This window comes from Hyperoodon ampullatus (assembly GCF_949752795.1).
Source record: "Hyperoodon ampullatus genome assembly, chromosome: 14".
In the NCBI taxonomy this organism is placed as follows: Eukaryota; Metazoa; Chordata; class Mammalia; order Artiodactyla; family Ziphiidae; genus Hyperoodon; species Hyperoodon ampullatus.
In genome coordinates, this window is record NC_136927.1 from 66,091,893 (window position 1) to 66,111,269 (window position 19,377).

Below are 19,377 nucleotides of genomic sequence, written 5' to 3' on the forward strand. Positions count from 1 at the left end.
GGTGTAGGCTGTGGCCTTGACTTTGTGGAGGGAGGGCTTACCGCCTTCTGATGCCCTGATGCTCCCGCTCAGCACTGAGACGTGACTAAGCTCACCGCAGTGTGCTGGGCTCAGATGGTGTCCTTTGCATTTGGCTACAAGACGGCAAGGCTGTTGTAGCCGAGAAAGCTTAGCCAGGTTCAAATGATGAGCCACAAAATGAAAAATCTGAGAGCTAGGACTGTCCAGAGAAGGGGCTTAATGGGGACATGGAGGACCCGGACTGTCAGAGGTCCTGCTCTTTGCCGTGGCGGTCAGCTGGAAGCCGGAGAGCCCAGGTTCTGCTGCCGTTTAAGCCACCCATCCCCTCTTCCTTCCTGTCCCTTCTAGGCCGTAGTTCTACCTTCTGAGGTGTGGTGGCATTCTGAGTGAGACTGGTCAGTTTTCCTTAAATGATGGTTTTTTTCTCCTTGATGCCAGTGGGCGTTCTCTGCCTTGTGGGAGTGGTTGTGGGGATGTAGAATGAGACTCGGACAGGCAGAGGGAGGAAGGTGGTACTGGGGCTCCCAAACTCGGGAACTGGCTGGGTCACACCAAGTACATCTAGTCTCTCTGGAGTCCTGGCCCTGTTCTTAACTGGTCTTTACTTGAACTAGAGGCTGTAGGTCGGGTCATGGCACTGGGAGGAGGTTAGGTGACTTCTTAGGGCTGAGAGAGGAAGGAACAGAGGATAGAGGTGGGACTCTGGCCGTGCCTCTGTGTCCCAGCCCTCCCCTCACTCTGCACAGTCTTTGCCTCTGGGGTGCTCGGTCAGGCTGAGCTGAGTTGGGGTTCTAGGTGCTGCAGCGTTGGTTCCCCTTTCGGCCTCTGCTTTGGGCCTTGGCATCGTCCAAGGAGATGTCATCAGTCAGGCTGATGTAGGAGCTAAGGGCCTCCCGGAGTCCCTCACTGAGGGGGGACTCCTCCCCTGTGGCAGATGCTCTGGAGAACAGGAGAGAGCTGTGGAGAGGGGGAAGGAGTTGCACCAGGGAGCCTCACCCTCCTCCCTGCACCTACCACATGGTTCCCTGTTCTCAAAACCTGCTGAAAAACTCACAGTGGTTCCCTGTTCCCTGTCAGATCAAACTCCCCTTGACTTCACTCAGGACTGGTGCTCTCTGTTGTACCCCATCTTGTCTGACCTTCCATCCTGGCCACCTTGGTGCCCAGGCATGCCCCATATCCATGCCCACTTTGGCCTCCCTGCTAGTCCCCCCAGCAGACCTGCTGAGCCTGGGCTGGCCTGAGTTCAGTCAACGCTTATTGGCTCCCAGGTGTCCCTGAAGGTGACAAGCCCATTCTGGGTTCCCAGGGGTGGGTCCTTCTAACTCTCCTTTGTTCTGCCTTCACGTTCCAGGGGCTTCTCACCTGTCCAGCTCTTTCCAATTGAGTGGTGTCCTCTGCACAGTCACAGGTAGAGGTATGGACTTGCCAGGGGGTGAGCCGGCCCTCCGCAGGGCACAGGGCTTCTTGAGTAGGCAGCAGATGTCATCCGCCAGCTCTGAGGAAGAGACCTAGACCCTTGACATGGCTGGCTCCAGCCCTGCCTTCCTCCCCAACAACTCCACCCTCACCCTGACAGCTTTCCACACTTGGCAGATGGGAGCATGAGCCCCAAGCTGTTAATCTGGAAGCTGACATGCAGTCAAAGGTCATTCTGGGCTAGTTTTCGGGAGACGTAATTTACCGTGTGATTTCGGGTAAGTTGATGAACCTCTTTGGGCCCCAGTTTCTGGTTAGAATAGTGCTTTGGAAAGAAGAAAGCTAAGGGATGATCAGTCTCTACTTGTTCTGTCAGTATCTGCTGCATGGAATGACTGTCCTGAAATCCCCCGATCAGTTTTCCCAGTAGCAGTCTTTCCTCTCTGCTTCTCTGACACTCTGCTCTAGTGGCTGCAGTGCGTGTTACAGAACAGGCACCAGAAAATGCTGAGAATCAACTGAATTCCACGATAGCAACAGCTCTGGGCCTAGTTCCTGTGGAGAGAACCGTGCCAGCCATTGGGGACTTTGACTCAGAACCACAGTGGTGGGTGAGGCACTGGCCTGCACTAACACGGGACACCTCCGTGGCTCTGTTGGCACGAGATGAACTTGGGGCTTCCGGGCTGTGTTTCTTGGCACAGGGACTGGCATGGAGAGAGGGGAGGTCCCTCTTCTGCCTAGATATTCTCCAGCAGGCAAAGTGTCCGAGGGTATGACTAACTTCCCCACAGACCCACACCCCAGTCTGCTCTCATGGAGGTAGGGGATGGCCATACCAGAGTAATGGTCCACCAGGGCCTGGAGTGAGGGGAAGGTGAGGCGCGGTGTGATGTACAGCCAGCCATTGTCAAGGCGTTGGATCCTGTAGTGTCTGATCCGGTCCCAGGATGCAGGGCGGCTGAGGCGGACCGACAGGGAGTAACAGCCTGAGAAGGAAAGGGTCCAGGGTGGGATTAAGGCTATGCTGGGACCAAGCCCAGCCCAGAGTGGAAGAAGGAAGACATGAAATGGCCACAGAGAGTGGGCACTGGGCCCAGACGAGGGAAGGGGGAAGGGAGGGACAAAGACTTGCTCCCTTGCTCATAAGTGACAACACACTTACCATAGCTAGGGCTCTCGTGAGGATGAAACAAGACCACGCACACAGTGCCCAGAACAGGGCCTGCCACAGTTTAAGTGAGCATTAAGTGTTGGCTGTTCTTATAAAGACTCAAGTGGGCAGAAGTGTTAGGATGTGAAAATGTGTCAGGAGATGTCAGCAAGGATGTGGAGAAAGGAATTCTTACCCTGCTGGTGGAGAGATAAATTGTACAAGCCACTTTGGAAACAGTTGGCATTATCTAGTAGAGTTGAACATGCTCATACCTCACAACCCAGCCGTTCCATCCCAGCACGGTGCCTTGCAAATACATGAACAAAAATATTCATAGCAGCATTGTTCAGAAAAGCCCCAAACTGCAAACAGCCCATATGGACTCAAGAGAATGGTAGGTTCTAGAATGTAACACTATTCAGCAGTAAAAGTTAATAACCACTACACACATAAGCATAGATAAATGTTTAAAATAATGAGCAGAAACAGCAAGTCACAGAAGCATACGTTCAGTATGATTCTATTTAAATAAAGTTCAGAGGCAGCCAAGACTACTGCATAGAGACGCATGTATGGCAAAACTATGAAGAAGGGGCTTCCCTGGTGGCACAATGGTTAAGAATCCGCCTCCCAATGCGGGGGAAGCGGGTTCAGTCCCCGGTCAGGGAACTAGATCCCACATGCACGCCACAACTCAGAGTTTGCATGCCACAGCTAAGGATCACGTGTGCCGCAACTATAAGGAACTGGTGAGCTGCAACTAAGGAGCCCACCTGCCTCAACTAAGACCCGGCACAACCAGGAAAAGAAAAAATTGTGAAGAAAAGTAACTGATTAACACAATGAAGCAGGCAAAGGGCTTCAAAGGGACTGTTGCACAATTTCTTAAGCTGGTAAGTGGGCATATGGATGTTGGTTTTATTATTAGTCTTTTTTTTTTTTTGGCTGCACCACACGGCATTTGGGATCTTAGTTCCCCAACCAGGGATCAAACCCACACTGCCTGCAGTGAAAGCACAGAGTCTTAGCCACTTGGACTGCCAGGGAAGTCCCTGTTATTAGTCTTAAACCTATACATGAATATTATATTCACTGATGCAAGTGACAGAATTTTTCCAGTTTAGTTTTAGTTTTGTTTTTTTTTTTTGGCCGTGCTGCGTGGCTTGTGGAATCTCAGTTCCCAGACCAGGATTGAACCCAGGCCTTGGCAGTGAAAGCCCAGGATCCTCACAACTAGGCCACCAGGGAACTCCCTGTTTTAGTTTTTTAAATCAACTTTATTGAGGTATAATTTATATAAAATAAAATGCATATGTTTAAAGTGTACAGTTTGATAGGTTTCAATGAAAATTTTAATTTAAAAGATAACTGGCTAGAAGAGGAAAAGCACATGGTTGAAAAATGAATAGAGAGAAAAGACTATATAAAATCATAACTATATAACTATATAAAATCAGGCCTCCAGCAGTAGTTTCCAGCAGAGGAGGTTGCATATGAGTGCTCTTTATAACTATAAAGTGGGATTCATTTCTAACACTTCGTCAAAGCCAAATGGGAAGAGGGTGCTTAGTGGAATAATAATAATAACCTATTATTACTATCTAATTATTTAAAGCTATCTGTAGCTTTCATTTATTTAAGTGCTTACTGTGCACTTTTTATATGGATTATCTCGTCTAATTCTCATAACCACCCTGTGAGGTAGGTACAGTTATCCCCAGTTTACAGATGAGAAAACTGGCACAGAGAACCTGGAGGAAGAGCCAGTGACCCTGTCACTTCACCTTTCCCTGTGGAATGCCAACAAAATGCAGGAGTGACTTTCCCAAACCACAGGCAGTGCTCAGTTTTAGGAAGCTTTTACTTTGAGGAAGTGGTCTAAATACTCCATTAAAAGGCAGAGATTTTCAAACTATTTTAAAAAGCAAGACCCAACTACATGTTAAACACACTTTGAATATTAAAACACAGGCTAAAAGTAAATATGTATCATGCACACGTTAATCATAGGAAAACTGGAGTGATCATATTAATATCAGAAAAGTAGAACTCAAGACCAAGGGTATTACCAGAGATAAGAGGATATCCTGAATTTCTATGCACCAGTTACAGAGATTCAAAATATAGAAGCAAAGCCAACAGTATTAACAGAAAAAATAGATGTCCATAATTATAACTGGAGATTTCAACACTCCTCTCTTAGTACTTGATAGGATGGAAATCAACAGGCATATAGAAGAGTTGAACAATGCAGTCAGCCCATTTGATTTAATTAACAAACCTTGGGCCCAACAAGAGCACATGGAATATTCAAGGCAGACTATAGACTGGGCCATAAAAACAAATTTAAAAGGATTGAAATAATTAAAGGTATGTTTTCCGACCACACAGAATTATGAATTAATAACAAAAAGACATATGGAAAATCCCCAGATGCTTGGAAATAACCCAGGGATCAAAGAAGAAATCATAAGCAAAATTAGAAAATATTTTTAACTAAATAAATAAATTTAAATAAATTTGTGAGCTCAGCTAAATCAGGACTTAAAGGTATATTTTTAGCTTTAAATCTTACACTTGAAGAAAAGAAGGCATAAAATAAAGTTTCTACTTTAAAAAGCTAGAAAAAGAATAAATTTAAGTGGAAGGAAATAAAATAGAAGACAATGGAGAAAAATCAAATGCTGATTCTTTGAAAAGTTTGATAAAATTGATAAAGCTCAAACTAGACTGATGAAAGAAAAAGAAAAACACCACACAAATTACCAACATCAGGAATGAAGAGGGGACATCGCTACAGATCCTACACACACTAAAAGGATAAGGGCATCTTGTGAACAACTTCATGCCAATAAATTCTACAACTTGGATGAAATGGACAAATTCCTTAAAAGACACAAATTACCAAAACTGACACAAGAAATAGAAAATTTGAATAGACCCATATCTATTGCAGAAATTGAGTCATAATTTTAAAACTTCCTGAAAAGATAACTCTGGGTCCAGATGGCTTCACTGGTGAGTTCTATCAAACATTTAAAGAAGAAATAATATCAATTTTATACAAACTCTTTAAGAAAATAGAGAAGATAACATTTCCCCACCCATTTTATGAAGCCAGCAATTAACTTGCTAAAAAAAACAGACAAAAACATTATGAGAAAACTATAGACCAATATACCTCATATATGTAGACACAAAAAATCTTTAACACACTGGTAGCAAATTGAATCCAGCAATATATAAAAAAGATAATATATTATGACTAAATTGGCTTTATCCCAGGAGTACAAGTTGATTTAAAAATTGAATGTCAGGGCTTCCCTGGTGGCGCAGTGGTTGAGAGTCCGCCTGCCGATGCAGGGGACACGGGTTCGTTCCCCGGTCTGGGAGGATCCCACATGCCGCGGAGCGGCTGGGTCCGTGTGCCATGGCCGCTGGGCCTGCGTGTCCGGAGCCTGTGCTCCGCGGCGGGAGAGGCCACGGCAGTGAGAGGCCCACGTACCGCAAAAAAAAAAAAAAAAAAAAAAACTGAATGTCAGTGTTAGCTCACTAAGTTAGTAGAATAGAGGAGAAAAAGCATGATCACCTGCAGAAATGTAGAAAAATAATTTGACAACATTCAACACGCATCATGATTTTTAAAAAACAGAAAAAGAAAACTACAAATAGAAGGTGTAATAATTTCCTATTGCTGCTATAACAAATTACCATATATATAGTGGTTTAAAACAACAAAAATGTTATCTTACAATTCTGGGGGTCATAAATCTAAAATGGGTTTCACTAAACTAAAATCAAGGTATCAGCAGGCCTGTACTTCTTCTGCAGGCTTTAGAGAAATGTCTATTTCCTTGCTTTTTCAGTTTCTAGAAGCCCCCTGCATTCCTTAGCTCATGGCCCCTTACTCCATCTTCAAAGCCAGCAGCATAGCATCTTCCAATCTCTCAAACTCTTACCCTCTTGCCTCCATCTTGTAAAGACCCTTGTGATTTCATTGGGCTCATCTGGATAATCCACGATAAACTTCCTATCTCAAAATCCTTAATCATGTCTACGAACTCTCTTTTGCAATGTAAGGTAAGTCATATTCACATGTTTCAGGGATTAGGACCTGGACATCGTTTTGGGGGCTAGTCTGCCTACCACAGAAGGGTACTTCCTCTTAACCTGACATAAAGCATCTGTGAAAAATCTATAAGTAACATCATAGTTAATGGGAAAGACTGCATTTTTCCTTCTAAGAACAAAGCAAGAATGTTCTTACCACTTTACTTGTTATACTAGAGGTCCAGTGCAGTAAAGCAAGGAAAAAAAAAAAGGTATATGAATTAGAAAATAAGTAGTTAAACTATATTTATAGATAATGTGTGATCATAGATGTAGAAAATCCTAAGGAACCTACAAAAAAGCGACGAGAACTAATAAGTGAATTTAGCAAGGCTACAGGATACAAAGTCAATATACTTTGAGAAGTATGGAGTAAGGTCCTTGCTTCCTTTTCGTTGTTTTCTACCTGACTCTGGAGACCCCTTGACTCTGTACCTTTAAGAAGAATCTCTTCTGGAGCTGTGCTGTGACCCTGAAAAAGCTCTGTGGTTGGGAAAGGGATACATATCTGAAACTAGGCCCTGGAAGCCAACCAACCAGCTGAACTAAGTGACCAAGTCCCTCTATGGGGCCTGGTTCTCCAGCCACCCCACCCTGGCCACTGTCATCACAGTTACTAGACCCAGGAGGGATCCTCACAGCTACACTAAGGATGTGACTGGTAGACTCAGAGATAACAAGCAAGCTCTGTCAAGCCCATGTGGGGTTGTCTACCCTGCTGTGGGGACAGGTCACCTACCAAGGCCACCTTTGACTGCCCTGTGTGCCTGCTATCCTGCTGTTCCTTCTCACTGCTGCTCAGCCAGCCCCAGATATCTGTGGCTGGCTCCCAGTTCCAGGACGTCTTTTAAACTCAGACTCCCTGGTTTCATATCCCACCCAGAGTCACACACTATAACACCCCTACATCCTATAACCCTAGCTGTGTCTCTAAGACACATTATTTGGCCTCTCAGATCTGTTTCTTCCTCTCTAAAGGGGGATAATAACTGTCCCCGCCTCAATAGATTGCCACAAAGATTCAGGTGGTAAAGTAGGTAAAGCACTTAGCAGTGTCTGGCGCATAGCAAGCATCCAGTGCTCCTTATCAGTTCCCTGGTTCTTTGTTCACGCTGTTCCTTTTATATGGAACACTCTTCCACCTGCGTAACCGCCAGCCTTCCTTTGACGACTCAGTTCCTACTCAGACAACTCCTCTCCAGAACACCTTCTCTGCCTGGTAGAAACCCCAGCTCTAGGCTGCCCAGACACAAGTGCTAGCACCAAAGGTGCTACTCTCCCATCGTCTGTCCCTCAACACTACCCCGCCCCACCATATAACCAACTGTGAGCCTCACAAGGGATTGTCCTAATGTATCTGCCCACCATCTTCCCATCTCAGAAAACAGCAGCACAATCCATTCACTACTAAGCTCCTAACCCCGGCATCATCCCTGGCAGCTCCCATTCTCCCTCACCTCCCATCCAGCCCCACAGAAAACCCTACTGGCTACATTCAGAACATATCCGGAATCTAACCACTTCTTAGCCTGCAATAACTTCCCATGTGGCTTCCCACTTCCGCCTCATCCCCTGCCAAATCCTCTCTTTGCACCGTAGAGGGATCAGATCATGTCACTCTCCTGCTTAGAACCCTCCCTGAAGCTCTCACCCTGGAAAGGCCTTGCATGACCTGACTTCCGGAGACCTTGGATCTGCTCCAGGCACACCTGCCTCCTGCTGAGGATGCACCTGTTTACTCTGTTCCTCTTAACTGTCGCTTGATTGTTTCTTTGTGGCACTTGCCGTGATCAGTTGCTCAATTACTATTTGTTCACTATGCACATTGCCAACTGGATTGTGGGCAGGGATTTTGCTTTTTTTTAACCTCTTTTTTGGTACTTTTTATATTGTTGAATCCCCAGCACTTAGAACAGTGGCTGGCCCAGAGTCACCATGCAATATTTATTTGTTGAATGAATTACTGAGTCTCTGTGATAAACACTGGACACGGCCATGATTACAAGCAGACTTGAGGAGTCCTTGCCACCATTTGCACTCCTACCGCTGTGAGCACAGATGGTGTTGGGGGTCAGTCTACCCTACCCCAGCTCTTCATCCTCTCTCCTCCCCTCAACGTACATGCATGCACTCCTTCACTCATCCATTTATACAGTAAACATCTGTTGAACACTTGCTACAAGCTGGCACTGCACTAGCCCCAGACACAGGTAATCAGGTCTTCATACTCTGGGGAAAGAAGTACTGTCCCTCAGCACATCCCTCAGCCAGAATTTTCCTTTATGGTCCTCATCTCAAGTATTTAGTTCCCCTGCTGTTAGACCACATACCCTGACTTTGTTTTAAGAAATGTTTATTGCGGCTACAGAAGAGGTCTTTTCAGGATGCTGTGGGAGTTGAGAGCAAAGAGTGACAAATAACCTGGGGAAATGGCATTGCCATGCATCGAGAAGGATCAGTGTGGGTTGGCCAAGTGGAGGACTGGAGGAGAGGGCTTTCCAGGCCCTGAGGGAGGCTCGTGTGCAAGGATGCAGCAGTAGAAAGAAAAGGTGTTCATTCGTGGAGTGTCCCGGTGGGCAGTGGGCCAGAAGGCGGGCTGTGGGAAGGAATGGTAGGAGCTATGGCTGGGTGCAGGGCCTGGAGGGAGACCCACTGGGAAAAAGGCAAGGAAAGTATGAGGTCCCGGATTCCAGAAAGCTCCAGCAGGCTGAGCCAGTGTCACACCCTGGCCTGCAGTGACCCGTGGGCTCAGGAGCCATGTTCTCCCAGGTGTTCTGAGGATGATGCCGGGAGGAGGGGAGGGGTCCGCAGTGGTGTGAGGGAGCACATTAAAACCTGTTTGGGGGACGCAGGTCTAGCAGGACCCTCTGAACTTCTTCTGAGACCTCTAAGAAGCTGATAGCCTCGAGGATGCTGCACCCTGGACCCTTGACTGTCTGAAGCCTGAGGGCAGGAATCACAACTTATCAGGCCTGACTCAGAGGAGATGCTTTTAAGTGTTTCTCGGCTGTCAGAATCACAGAGGTGAGTCCCTCAGGGGCAGGAAGCGTGTCTTGCTCATCAGTCTCTCTTGCAATGCTCAACACAGCATAGACACATAGTAGGACAGTAGGAAGGCAAGAGGGTGACGCTCTTGGGGTCTGGCCCTGGCGCTGACCTCTGGAGCAGTCCTGGGACCTCCACAAACTCTTCGTGCCCCTTCACACACCAAGGTTTTCGGCCTGACTTGGGCCCTGCCGTGGCTCCCCCCAGGCCTAGAACACAACCAGGTATGCCAGAGGGACTCTGGGGAAGATGGGGGGTCTTCCCCTCCCCCTCCAGACTCTTGAGTAGTGTTCTTGGGAGCTCAGTGGCCCCAGGCCTTCCTCCTTGGTCCACCCACAGGCTCAAAGCCCCTACAGAATTCCCTTCCCAGAGGTACGTCTGGATCTTGGGCCAAAGAAAAGCTGATCCTGATCCTGATCACTCACTTGGTCAACAGTTAATTACTGTTATATATGACAAGATGCATTATGTAAACATGAAAAACATTGTCTCTCATTACTTAATTTTGGGTTCCCTAGATTGGAACTGTGTTTTCAAACTTAAAAGAACATGAGAACCATCCGGAGAGCTTGTGAAGGAAGCAGATTTCTGACCTCTGTACCCAACCGTCTGATTTGGCAGGTCTGCGGCGGGGCCTAAGAGTGCATCGGCAAGACGATACCCTGACAATTCCTGTACACTCAAATCTGAGAACCACCATCTTGTGGCATCACTCGGGCCCGTACAGATTTAGTGTCAAACTTTTTGACCACAAGCCACATGTGAAATTTTACAGTGACCCAGGACACACTTAAAATTATCGAAAACAAAAAGTTTGGTGAAGCAATGGAAAAAGATTTGGTGAAGCTTCCTCTCCAAAGGAAGCCCAGGATGAGAGATTAGAAATCAGTACTGGGAAACTGTTGCCTTTCCTGCAGAATTGGCAAATTCTTCCTTTTTCGATAATGAGAGCTGCATTCTGATCTATCCCTTTTTGGTGTTGCTATGGGGAACCTCAGAGTCAAATCTAACCTTAATCCCAGCAATTTTGTGGATCCTTAAAGATCCTATGGATTCTTTACACCTTAAACTTATGCAGTGCTGTGTATCAATTATGTCTCAATAAAACTGCAAGGAAAAAAAAAGATCCTATGGATTCTTATCTGCTTTCTCCTTTACTTCTCCACCAGTTCCTCTTGTATATGTGCCTTCTTAGAAAAGGGGCTCTGAGAGGCAATAAGTTTCGGTCACTATGCTCCTAGGGTTGAACCAGGCCAGAGAAGGTGTGTGGGAGGGGCAGCTGAGCACGGAGCACTTCCTGTGACTTCTCACGCTCACTGGGGCCCGGTCTACAGTGCCCCTGCCCCCAACAGCACCGCTATGGTTTCCTGTTTGTAGCTGTTGCACTTGAGCCAGCCCCCAACCCTGGCCTGCCTATGGGTGTATGTGAGGGATGCTGGCGCTGCCTGGAAAATAGTAGGAGAGGCTGGGGAGAGGTCAACCCAGGGGGCTCCCAAAGGAAGTGAAGGAGAGGCAAAGACGCACTGGAAGGGGCCCCAGGAGGGAGACTGAGTAGAGAGCAAAGGACCCTGACGACGCATCAACGTGAGTTCAGTTAAGGGAAGCACAGGTATCCCGTCCTCACTCCTGAATAGCTTCTCCCTAGTCTGCCCCTGTGCTTGTAATGCTACCATCACTGTCACAGGTGGGCCTCTCTTGGGTGTCTGAAGTGTGATGAACCTCAGCGGGGTTTGAATCCCAGCTCTGCACTTATTAGCTGTGTCTCCCCAGGCAAATCATTTCTCTTCCCCCAAATCTCCAGTTCCTCATCTGTAAAATGGAGACATTGGAAGTACAATCCCCACAGGGTTGTTTGAAGGCATTTAAAGAGCCCAACATAAACGAGGGCACTGCCACTCCTTCAATGTCCCTCTCTGTCCCTGCTGTAAGGGACTCAGGGCAGCTCAGAGAGAAGCGGGGGCATCAGAGACAGATTCAACTTCGTGTTTCGTTTGCACCTGGGGTGGGAGAAGTCCCATATGAACGTGCAGTGTGACATGTCCCTATCCCTCTGTGGGCCTCTGTTTCCCCATCTGCACAGCACAGAGAGGAAGATCATGAGATGACTCCTACTGGGTTTTCTGGCTCCGACTGGCTGGTGACCCAAAGCACAGAGACCTTGTCAAGAGATCAGGGTCATGTTGTGTCTTGAGGAGGGAGAAATCATTGCTGGCCAAGGCAGAGAAAGCCTGTGACTATACTCTGTTACGAGTCCTGGTTGCTAAAGTGTTGGCTGAGTTGGATCCCTCCTGTGGGCAATTCACACCACTTTTAGAAATGCAGGTTATTGCCCCATTGTTGATAGGCTCTCACAGCAGCAACATGTGGTCAGTCAGCCAGACTGCCCGACTCCAAGGCCAGGTCTCCAGCCCTCCACATGTGGCCTACCTCTACCCCCTAGTCACATCACACCTGGCTCTTGGCACGAAAGGGAAAAGCCCATGGCAGGCTGAGCTTACCCACCTCTCCTGGTCTGGCTCTCCCGGATGAGGAAGGCCCCTCCTGGGTTTCCAGGCAGCAGCAGAAGTTCCTCAGCTTTCTCCCGGCTCAGGCCTTCATATAACCACCTGGGGGTGGGGAGATGAGCAGAGAGAGGGTCAGGGGTCAGCCTGGGGGTGGGTGGCCCAAGACTCTCCTGGAACCTCTCTTCCCTCTGTGGGCCTCAGACTTCCAAACGTCCCATGAAGAGCTGGCCTCAGGTCTCTCAGGGCCCCCAGCTTTGTCCTTGTCCTCTGAGGCCCCTGGAGCCAGGACCATCTCATGGGGTCAGCCCCAGCCTTTTCTAACTGAAGAGCTCATTCCCAAGTGGCCAGGGTCTGGGGGCATGTGAGGTGATCCCAGACCCTCTCCTGTCACTGCCCAGTTCCCCCAGCGCCCCTACACCATCCACTCACCTGTCTAAGCCTTTACCTCTTCAAGAATTGCCTCTCTCTTTTTTTAAATTTTAGTAAATATTTTCTTTCAACAGTTTAAAGTTTAACTTTGTAGCCAAAAGGTATGCAGGTGAACATTTACTCATTATCACTGAAATCTAACTTCCACTGTAGCTTATTTGTGGGTAGAAAGTTTGGAACTAGAATATTCAAGACATTCTAAGATTTTGGAAAAAATCACGTAGCCCATCAGTAGCCATACGTGCCTCTTCCGGTGCTGGGATTGTTGATAACTCTGAGTCCACACCTTCCTTTTCTCTCTTCACTTAATCCCTCACCTATGTATGTCCATGAAGGACTTCACTGCAGTGAAAAGTTCAAGGAGTCATGCAGGAATTTTTTGGCTTACAGTCCATCAGCTTCTTACTGTCCCCAGAGACATGTCCGGGGGTCCCAGGCAAAGCCTCCTGAAGCCAATTTGATGGAAATGGTTGCCTCCCTGTCATTTTGTGAAATGCCAGAGTCAGGGTTGAGTTGATTCCAAGTAAATAAAGTAGAGAAGCTGTGATTGTCTTGGGGCCAGCAGCAAACTGAGCCTAGTTTTATAGTAAATAAAATACACCATTCATATGACTTAGGAAAATCGAGGCTATAAATGAAGCAGAGGCAAGGAAAGGGGCCTCTTAGAGGTAGTCGGTGTTTCCTCTGTTTAAACTTCACGCCAGGCTGTGGAGGCAAAACCCTGCCCAGCAGGCCCAGGCCACTGGGAGACGCGAGCTGATTCTATGATGTGTCCACATGTCTCAGGATCCTATGCTGCTTTCCTCAGAGCCAGACATACCACGAGCTTCAGAAAGGAAGGCCATCCAGTGTGGGAGCCGTGCTTTGCCTCAGAACTGAAGCGTGGCTGCCACAGCACACACAGTGACACAGGGACATGTCCCTGGCTCCAGGTTATTCACTGTCTTTCTCTCTCGACATAGAATTTGCTCTGGAGTCAGTCTGTCCCTTACTCTGGGCAAGGGATGGCTCACACTTATTGAGAGACCCTGTGTCCCCGAGTCCAGCCCTCCTGAGGAAGTGCCTCTTGGAAGGGCAGCCTGAGGAGGCTCTCTGGGGACATTGATGCAGGCTGCCCCCACCTCCTGCAAGTCCCTTCCAGCATTCTCCACCACCAGATTCCCGGCCACCCTCCAAAGCCCAGGCGCCACATCTCCATGAGGCCTTGCCGAGCCCCTCTCCTCTGGGCTCCCAAGTCTCACAGGCTGACCTGAGACAGTCAGTCGTCAGCTCCTCTGGAGGGCAGGGTCTGGGCCTGATTCTCCCCTGACCCCAGCTTTGCTCAGCATAAGACTGGGCGTAAAGAACTACACTTGTGGGAGGAGAAAGCAGGAAGCTCCCCGGAGGCAGGGCCTGGGGTGTGAACTCACCCATGGGAGATTTTGGCCACGTGGATGCTGGGGAAGATGTACTCTCTGCCTGAGATGTCCGACAGCACCGTCCACCAGTCTCCATCCCTGGAGAGAGAAGGGTGAGGGGACCCCTCTCAGAAGGGCCAAGGCCCTGGGCACCGCTCATGTGGGATTCACGAGGACCCTCCAGGTGAGGTCCTGCGGCCACCTATCCCACCTGAGTTTCCCAGGTTTCCTTGCACCAGCCAGTCTGGGTACCTCCTGGGCAGTGAATGGCCTGATTCAGGGCCCCCCTGCAAGGCCCTGCCCACCCGCTGCTTTTCCCTACAGGTGTGTCAAGCTGCCTAAAATCCCATTAGAGTGCTGTGTGAGCTCAGCACAAAAGTCCATGCTCTTTTCTCCTGGAAGGGGCCCCTCCTCCCACTAATGCATCTTCGGGGATCGGGGGAGGGGAGAGAGCACCCCACCCAGTGCCCTCAGAGGGACTTACTCAGAGACGATGGTCAGTGGCTCCCCCAGTCTCAGAGACAGCTCTGCCTGCTCGCCTACCGGGAAACTGCCCAAGGCCACAGCTTTGGCCTTGCTCCTCTCTGGATGGAGGGACAGAGATGGTCACCCTCTGGCCAGACATGAGTTCCAGTGGAGGCTGGGCTCCCACCATCAATCCTCCCACGGGCACCCTAGGGCGGCATGTCTGCTGGGATCCCGGGATGGCAACCTGGAATCTGATGCTTTTCCATAGGGCTCTGCAGAGCCCTGGGGGTGCCCAGACATCTCTTGGGGGCCCCTCGGGGAAAGGATTGGCGTGGCAAGAGGAAGCGGGGCTCCTGGCTACAATCCCATTTTTTATGCAGATCATCACAGGAGATTCTGATAAAGGAATTCAGCAAACTTAAAGCCGACAGCTCTAAGCAGGTATCAGCCTGGATCTCTGAGCTCAGCTTCTGAAAGGCACCGATGAGGTGGCCACCAGATGGACTAGCTTTGAGGGGCTGGGAGGTGGCCACAGGAGGGGGAGGGCTCCTGGAGGGGCCCAGGAAATCACTGACCTGGACGGGCTTTGTAACTCTGGAGTGCCGTGCACGTGGGCAGAGTGGCTCTCCCGTGACCTCTGTCCAGAGCGACAGGCGTAGATCTGTGCTGCCCCCTCAGAAGAGGTGCAGCCCCAGGGCCCCCTGGGACAGGCCTGGCCCAGAGCAGACGCCCGGCAGGAATGTGTGTCTCAGCCAAGTGTCCTGGTCACACACCTGCCATCTCTTCCTGAGCACCTGCTCTGTGTCAGGGCCTGATGGGTGCTGTATGTGTCATCTCCATTCAGCCCCATTACACAGCAAGGCAACTGAGGCGCCACGGAGCAGTCTGCTGGGGAGGGCGGGCACAGCTCCTATGCCACATCACCCTGTCCCTGTCCTCCCATGGGCCCAGGGTGGGGGGACTGGGCTGGACAGCAGCAGCACATCTCTGAAAGGCCCAGACTCCCCGGGAGGCTGGCGTTCAAAGAGGGAGTCACAGAGACAGGACACCAAGCCGCCGCACCCCACCCCATCACACCAGGACTGGTCCTGAGCACGTGGTGGCCTTGAGGCCCAATTCTGAGGTTGGACAGCAGGCGGCCAGCGGCTCCCTTAGCACAGGACGCTCATCCCCTCGTCCCCCACTCAGGGACCAGCCTGCCCCGACCATCTAGACCTCCTGATGCCTGTCCAGGCCTACGTGTCTTGAACACACATGGGCTGCAGAGCGCCCTTCACCCACACCCCAGCGCCCTCCCTTCGCTGCCTCCAACCCCATCTCAGCAGGGGTCTCTGCAGGAAGCTATGAGAAGCAGTGAGGTCAGCAGAAAAGGTTTATGTGCCTCACAGATGCTCCTCAGAGGCTGAGAGGCCTCTGTGAAGCCCTCTAGACAGAGCTGGGGCCCCAGGAAGTGAGGGAGGGAGAGCAGAGGACAGACAAGGACCCAGGGGACGGGTGGGACAGACACAGAGCTGGACGCTCTGTGGGCTGAGGGCCTCTGGGACATGAGCAGAATGAGACTGTGGTTCTGGAAGTGGACCAGTTCCTACATGTCCTCCCAGACACACATGGAGCCCCGCGTGGTGAGCTCAGACAGGAGCTCCTCAGAACGCAGGGCCTCGCCGTCCCCTGGTGCAGGGAAATGCCTGCCTGATGCCCGAATGCACGGTGCAAGTAAGTCTGGGGAGGGTGTCCTCTGACAAGAACAGAGCCAGGTGGCCAGAAGGGCCCCTCCCCCTCCTGGAAGCCCTGGCCTTGCGCCCCAGGAGCCACTGAGCTGCACATGCTGTCCCCCTGATGGGTCCCCTCCGGTGGCTGAGTCACCTTCATCCTTCACTCCTTGGATGAAACGTCCCTTCCCTGATGAGCCCCTCAGCACACACTCTTGGTCAGAGTCCCTTAAAACACTGTCATCAAAATCTAACACAGTTGTAATTGATTACTGGTTTAGCACCTGTCCCTGAGGTTTGACTGTTCCTGAACCCAGGGACTGTATCCGTCTTGTCCACTACTGTGTACCCCGGTCCTGGCACAAGGCCTGGCATGGGGTAGAGCCTTGGTAGATTTTGGATGGATGCAAGGCTGATGGACAAAGGAGTTGCCCAGAATCCATGCTCCTGCTGGGACCAGGGGTAGAAGTACTGAGAGAAGCCCATTCGTCCCCTGGAGACCCTGACAGAGAGGGGAACACAGTGCCCCTCAGTTCCCACAGGCAAGGAGGGGCCCAGGACACCTGCCGGGGGGTCACCCCCTCAGCATCCTGGGCATGACTCAGAGCAGGCTCGGGGCCGCTGCCTGTGGCTAGATTCAGAGGAAATGAGGTGGGGGTCTGTGTGGTTTCCAGATCTCTTCCTGCAGGGCCTGCTGGGCCCCAGGCTCTCGGCGCACACTGCGTGGCTAGAAGGAGGCGACTGCCTCCCCAGCAGGAGTCTACAGGGTCCAGGGTGCCGATCTATGACCAAGGGGACTAGGGGAGGTTGCTGTTAAAGAGAGGAGGAGGACATTGGGGCTTCCCTGGCCATCCAGTAGTTAAGACTCCACGCTTCCAACACGGGGGTGCGGGTTCGATCCTGGGTCGGGGAACTAAGATCCCACGTGCTGTGCAGCGTGGCCAAAAAGAAAAAAAATTAATAAAAAATAAGAGTATTTAAGAAAAAGAAAGGTGGATATTGGGGATGGGGGCTGAGGAGCAGAAAGGAAGCCCCAGCCATTGCAGAGGTCTTTTCAGTTTGGGGGAGAGCCTGCCAAACACAGAGAGCCAGTGTGGCTCTGCAGTCTTCTACTTCTGTTTAACTGTGTGTGTGTGTCCTTCCTCCTAGAAGTGCTGCTTGGTTTAGAGTCATCTTGTTATCTCTGACGGCTGATTTTATGTGTCAACGTGGCTAGCCCACAGTACCCAGATATTTGGTCAAACACCAGTCTAGATGTTGTTGTGACACTATTTTTGAGACAAGATTAACATTTAAATCAGTAGACTTTGAATAAAGCAGATTACCCTTCACAATGTGAGTGGGCCTTAACCAGTCGGTTGAAGATTTTAAGAGAAAAAGACTGAGGTCCTTTGAGGAAGGGAGGATCCTGCCTCCAGACTCCACTGTGGAATTCTGTAGCAGCATCAACTCTTCCCTGGGTCTCCAGCCCTCTGGCCTGCCCTACAGACTTCAGACTGGCCACCCCACAGCTGCGTGAGCCAACTTCTTAAAATAAATTCTCTCTTACACACACGCACACACACATTCTACTGGTTCTGTCTCTCTGGGGAGCCCTGACAAATACATTATCAAAACCCCAAATCAGAATGTGATTTGAGAAAGGATTTGTGAACTGTTTCAGGGAACAAGAAACAAACTGGGGCTGTAGCTCTGACATCAAAGTACTAGATATTGCAAGATACTTTGATTGTCTAATCGTCCTAAAAACTGGTATTTTTTAGTCAGGACTGCCTCAGAAAACCACAATTACAGGTTCAGCCCATGCATTGCATGAACTCATTTTTTCCAATCATCATAGCTCTATTTTGCTTCAAGTATTTCACAGCACCTCTCAGGATAAGACCATTTCTGTCCAGTAGGACTTTCTGTGATAATGGAAATGTTCTATAATTGTATTGCCCAATAAGGTAGCCACTAGCTTCATATGGCTGGAGAGCACTTAAAATATAGCTGGTGTTACTGAGGAGCTGAATATTTAATTTTATTTTATTTTAATTAACTTCAGTTTAAACTGAAATAGCTACATAAGGCTAGTGGCTATCATAATGGACGGTGCAGCTTTGGAGAGCTATGGATGTGGGTTGGTCTTAGGGTTGCAGCTCAGGCTCTGGATAAACTGGTTTAGGAGGAGGGAAGCCATGGGAGATGCCTGGGGGACCATCACACACTCCTGGTTAGTTCTGGTCACCCTCACATTTTCTAGTTTATCTGGTTTAATGTTCTGACCACTAATATGTAAGCTTCCTAAGAGCAGGGACCCTGGCTGTGTGGTTCATGGGGAGGGCCTGGTATACAGCAGGTCCTCATTGATACTTGAGGCTGGAGTGGCTGCTCAGGAAGGGCCTGGCTGCCCTGGGGCCCTCGGCCTACCTGCTTGCATGGGCTCAGGACCCTGGCCTTGCACACAGGGGCTCAGGCTTGGGCTTGGAAGGGCTTTCCCCCTGCTGGGCTGACTTCCCATTGTTCCTCAGCAGAACACTCAGAAGTGCATCACCAAGAGAAATCTGAAAGAGATGCTGTGATGGGGACAGAGCCATGGTTCCCAGCCTGGTGCCCAGACACCCTCCCTCCCCAGCTCAGCCCTGCTGACCTCCTTGCTGACACAAGCAAATGAGATCCCTCCCATCAGAACCAGGTTCCAGCCCCTCCACCAGACTGTTAAGGCTTTCTGCAAACCAGACCCTGTTTTCCTTGCCTCCCATCTCTTCTACACTGTAGCCATGCTCCATTCTTTGTTCCCGGGCCTTTGCGTGTGTGAAGCCCCCTCCCATTACTGGAAGACCCTTTTTCCACTTAGGGCCTGTCTGGATCCCACCCTTCTCCAGGAAGCTTTCCCCGAATCCCCCAGCCCTAGCTGATCATTCCTATGGCTCCTCAGAACCACTGCCTGACCTGGGATCACATTCTGCCACTGGGTGGCAGGGGCCAGTGACAGGACAGAGTGCACTCCAGGCACACCAGGACCCACGGCTGGGTGGGCAAAGGGGATCTGAGGGGGCTTGGGAGCTGGCTGGCGTGTCTCACGCGCCAAGGTGACACTGAGCACACTGTTACTAGTGCCACAGGGCAAAGTAAGA

General features: G+C 50.0%; 1 protein-coding gene across 1 annotated transcript; it reads right to left on the minus strand.

Moving 5' to 3' along the window:
* Positions 1–812: 812 nt before the first annotated feature.
* On the minus strand, positions 813–18,761 carry SLA2 (Src like adaptor 2; the record flags this gene model as incomplete). Its single annotated transcript, XM_079718699.1, has 7 exons — positions 813–978; positions 1,387–1,519; positions 2,280–2,429; positions 12,254–12,357; positions 14,094–14,180; positions 14,566–14,665; positions 18,671–18,761. The coding sequence occupies 7 exons, from the start codon at positions 18,759–18,761 to the stop codon at positions 813–815; spliced, it is 831 nt and encodes a 276-aa protein (XP_079574825.1).
* Positions 18,762–19,377: the final 616 nt, after the last annotated feature.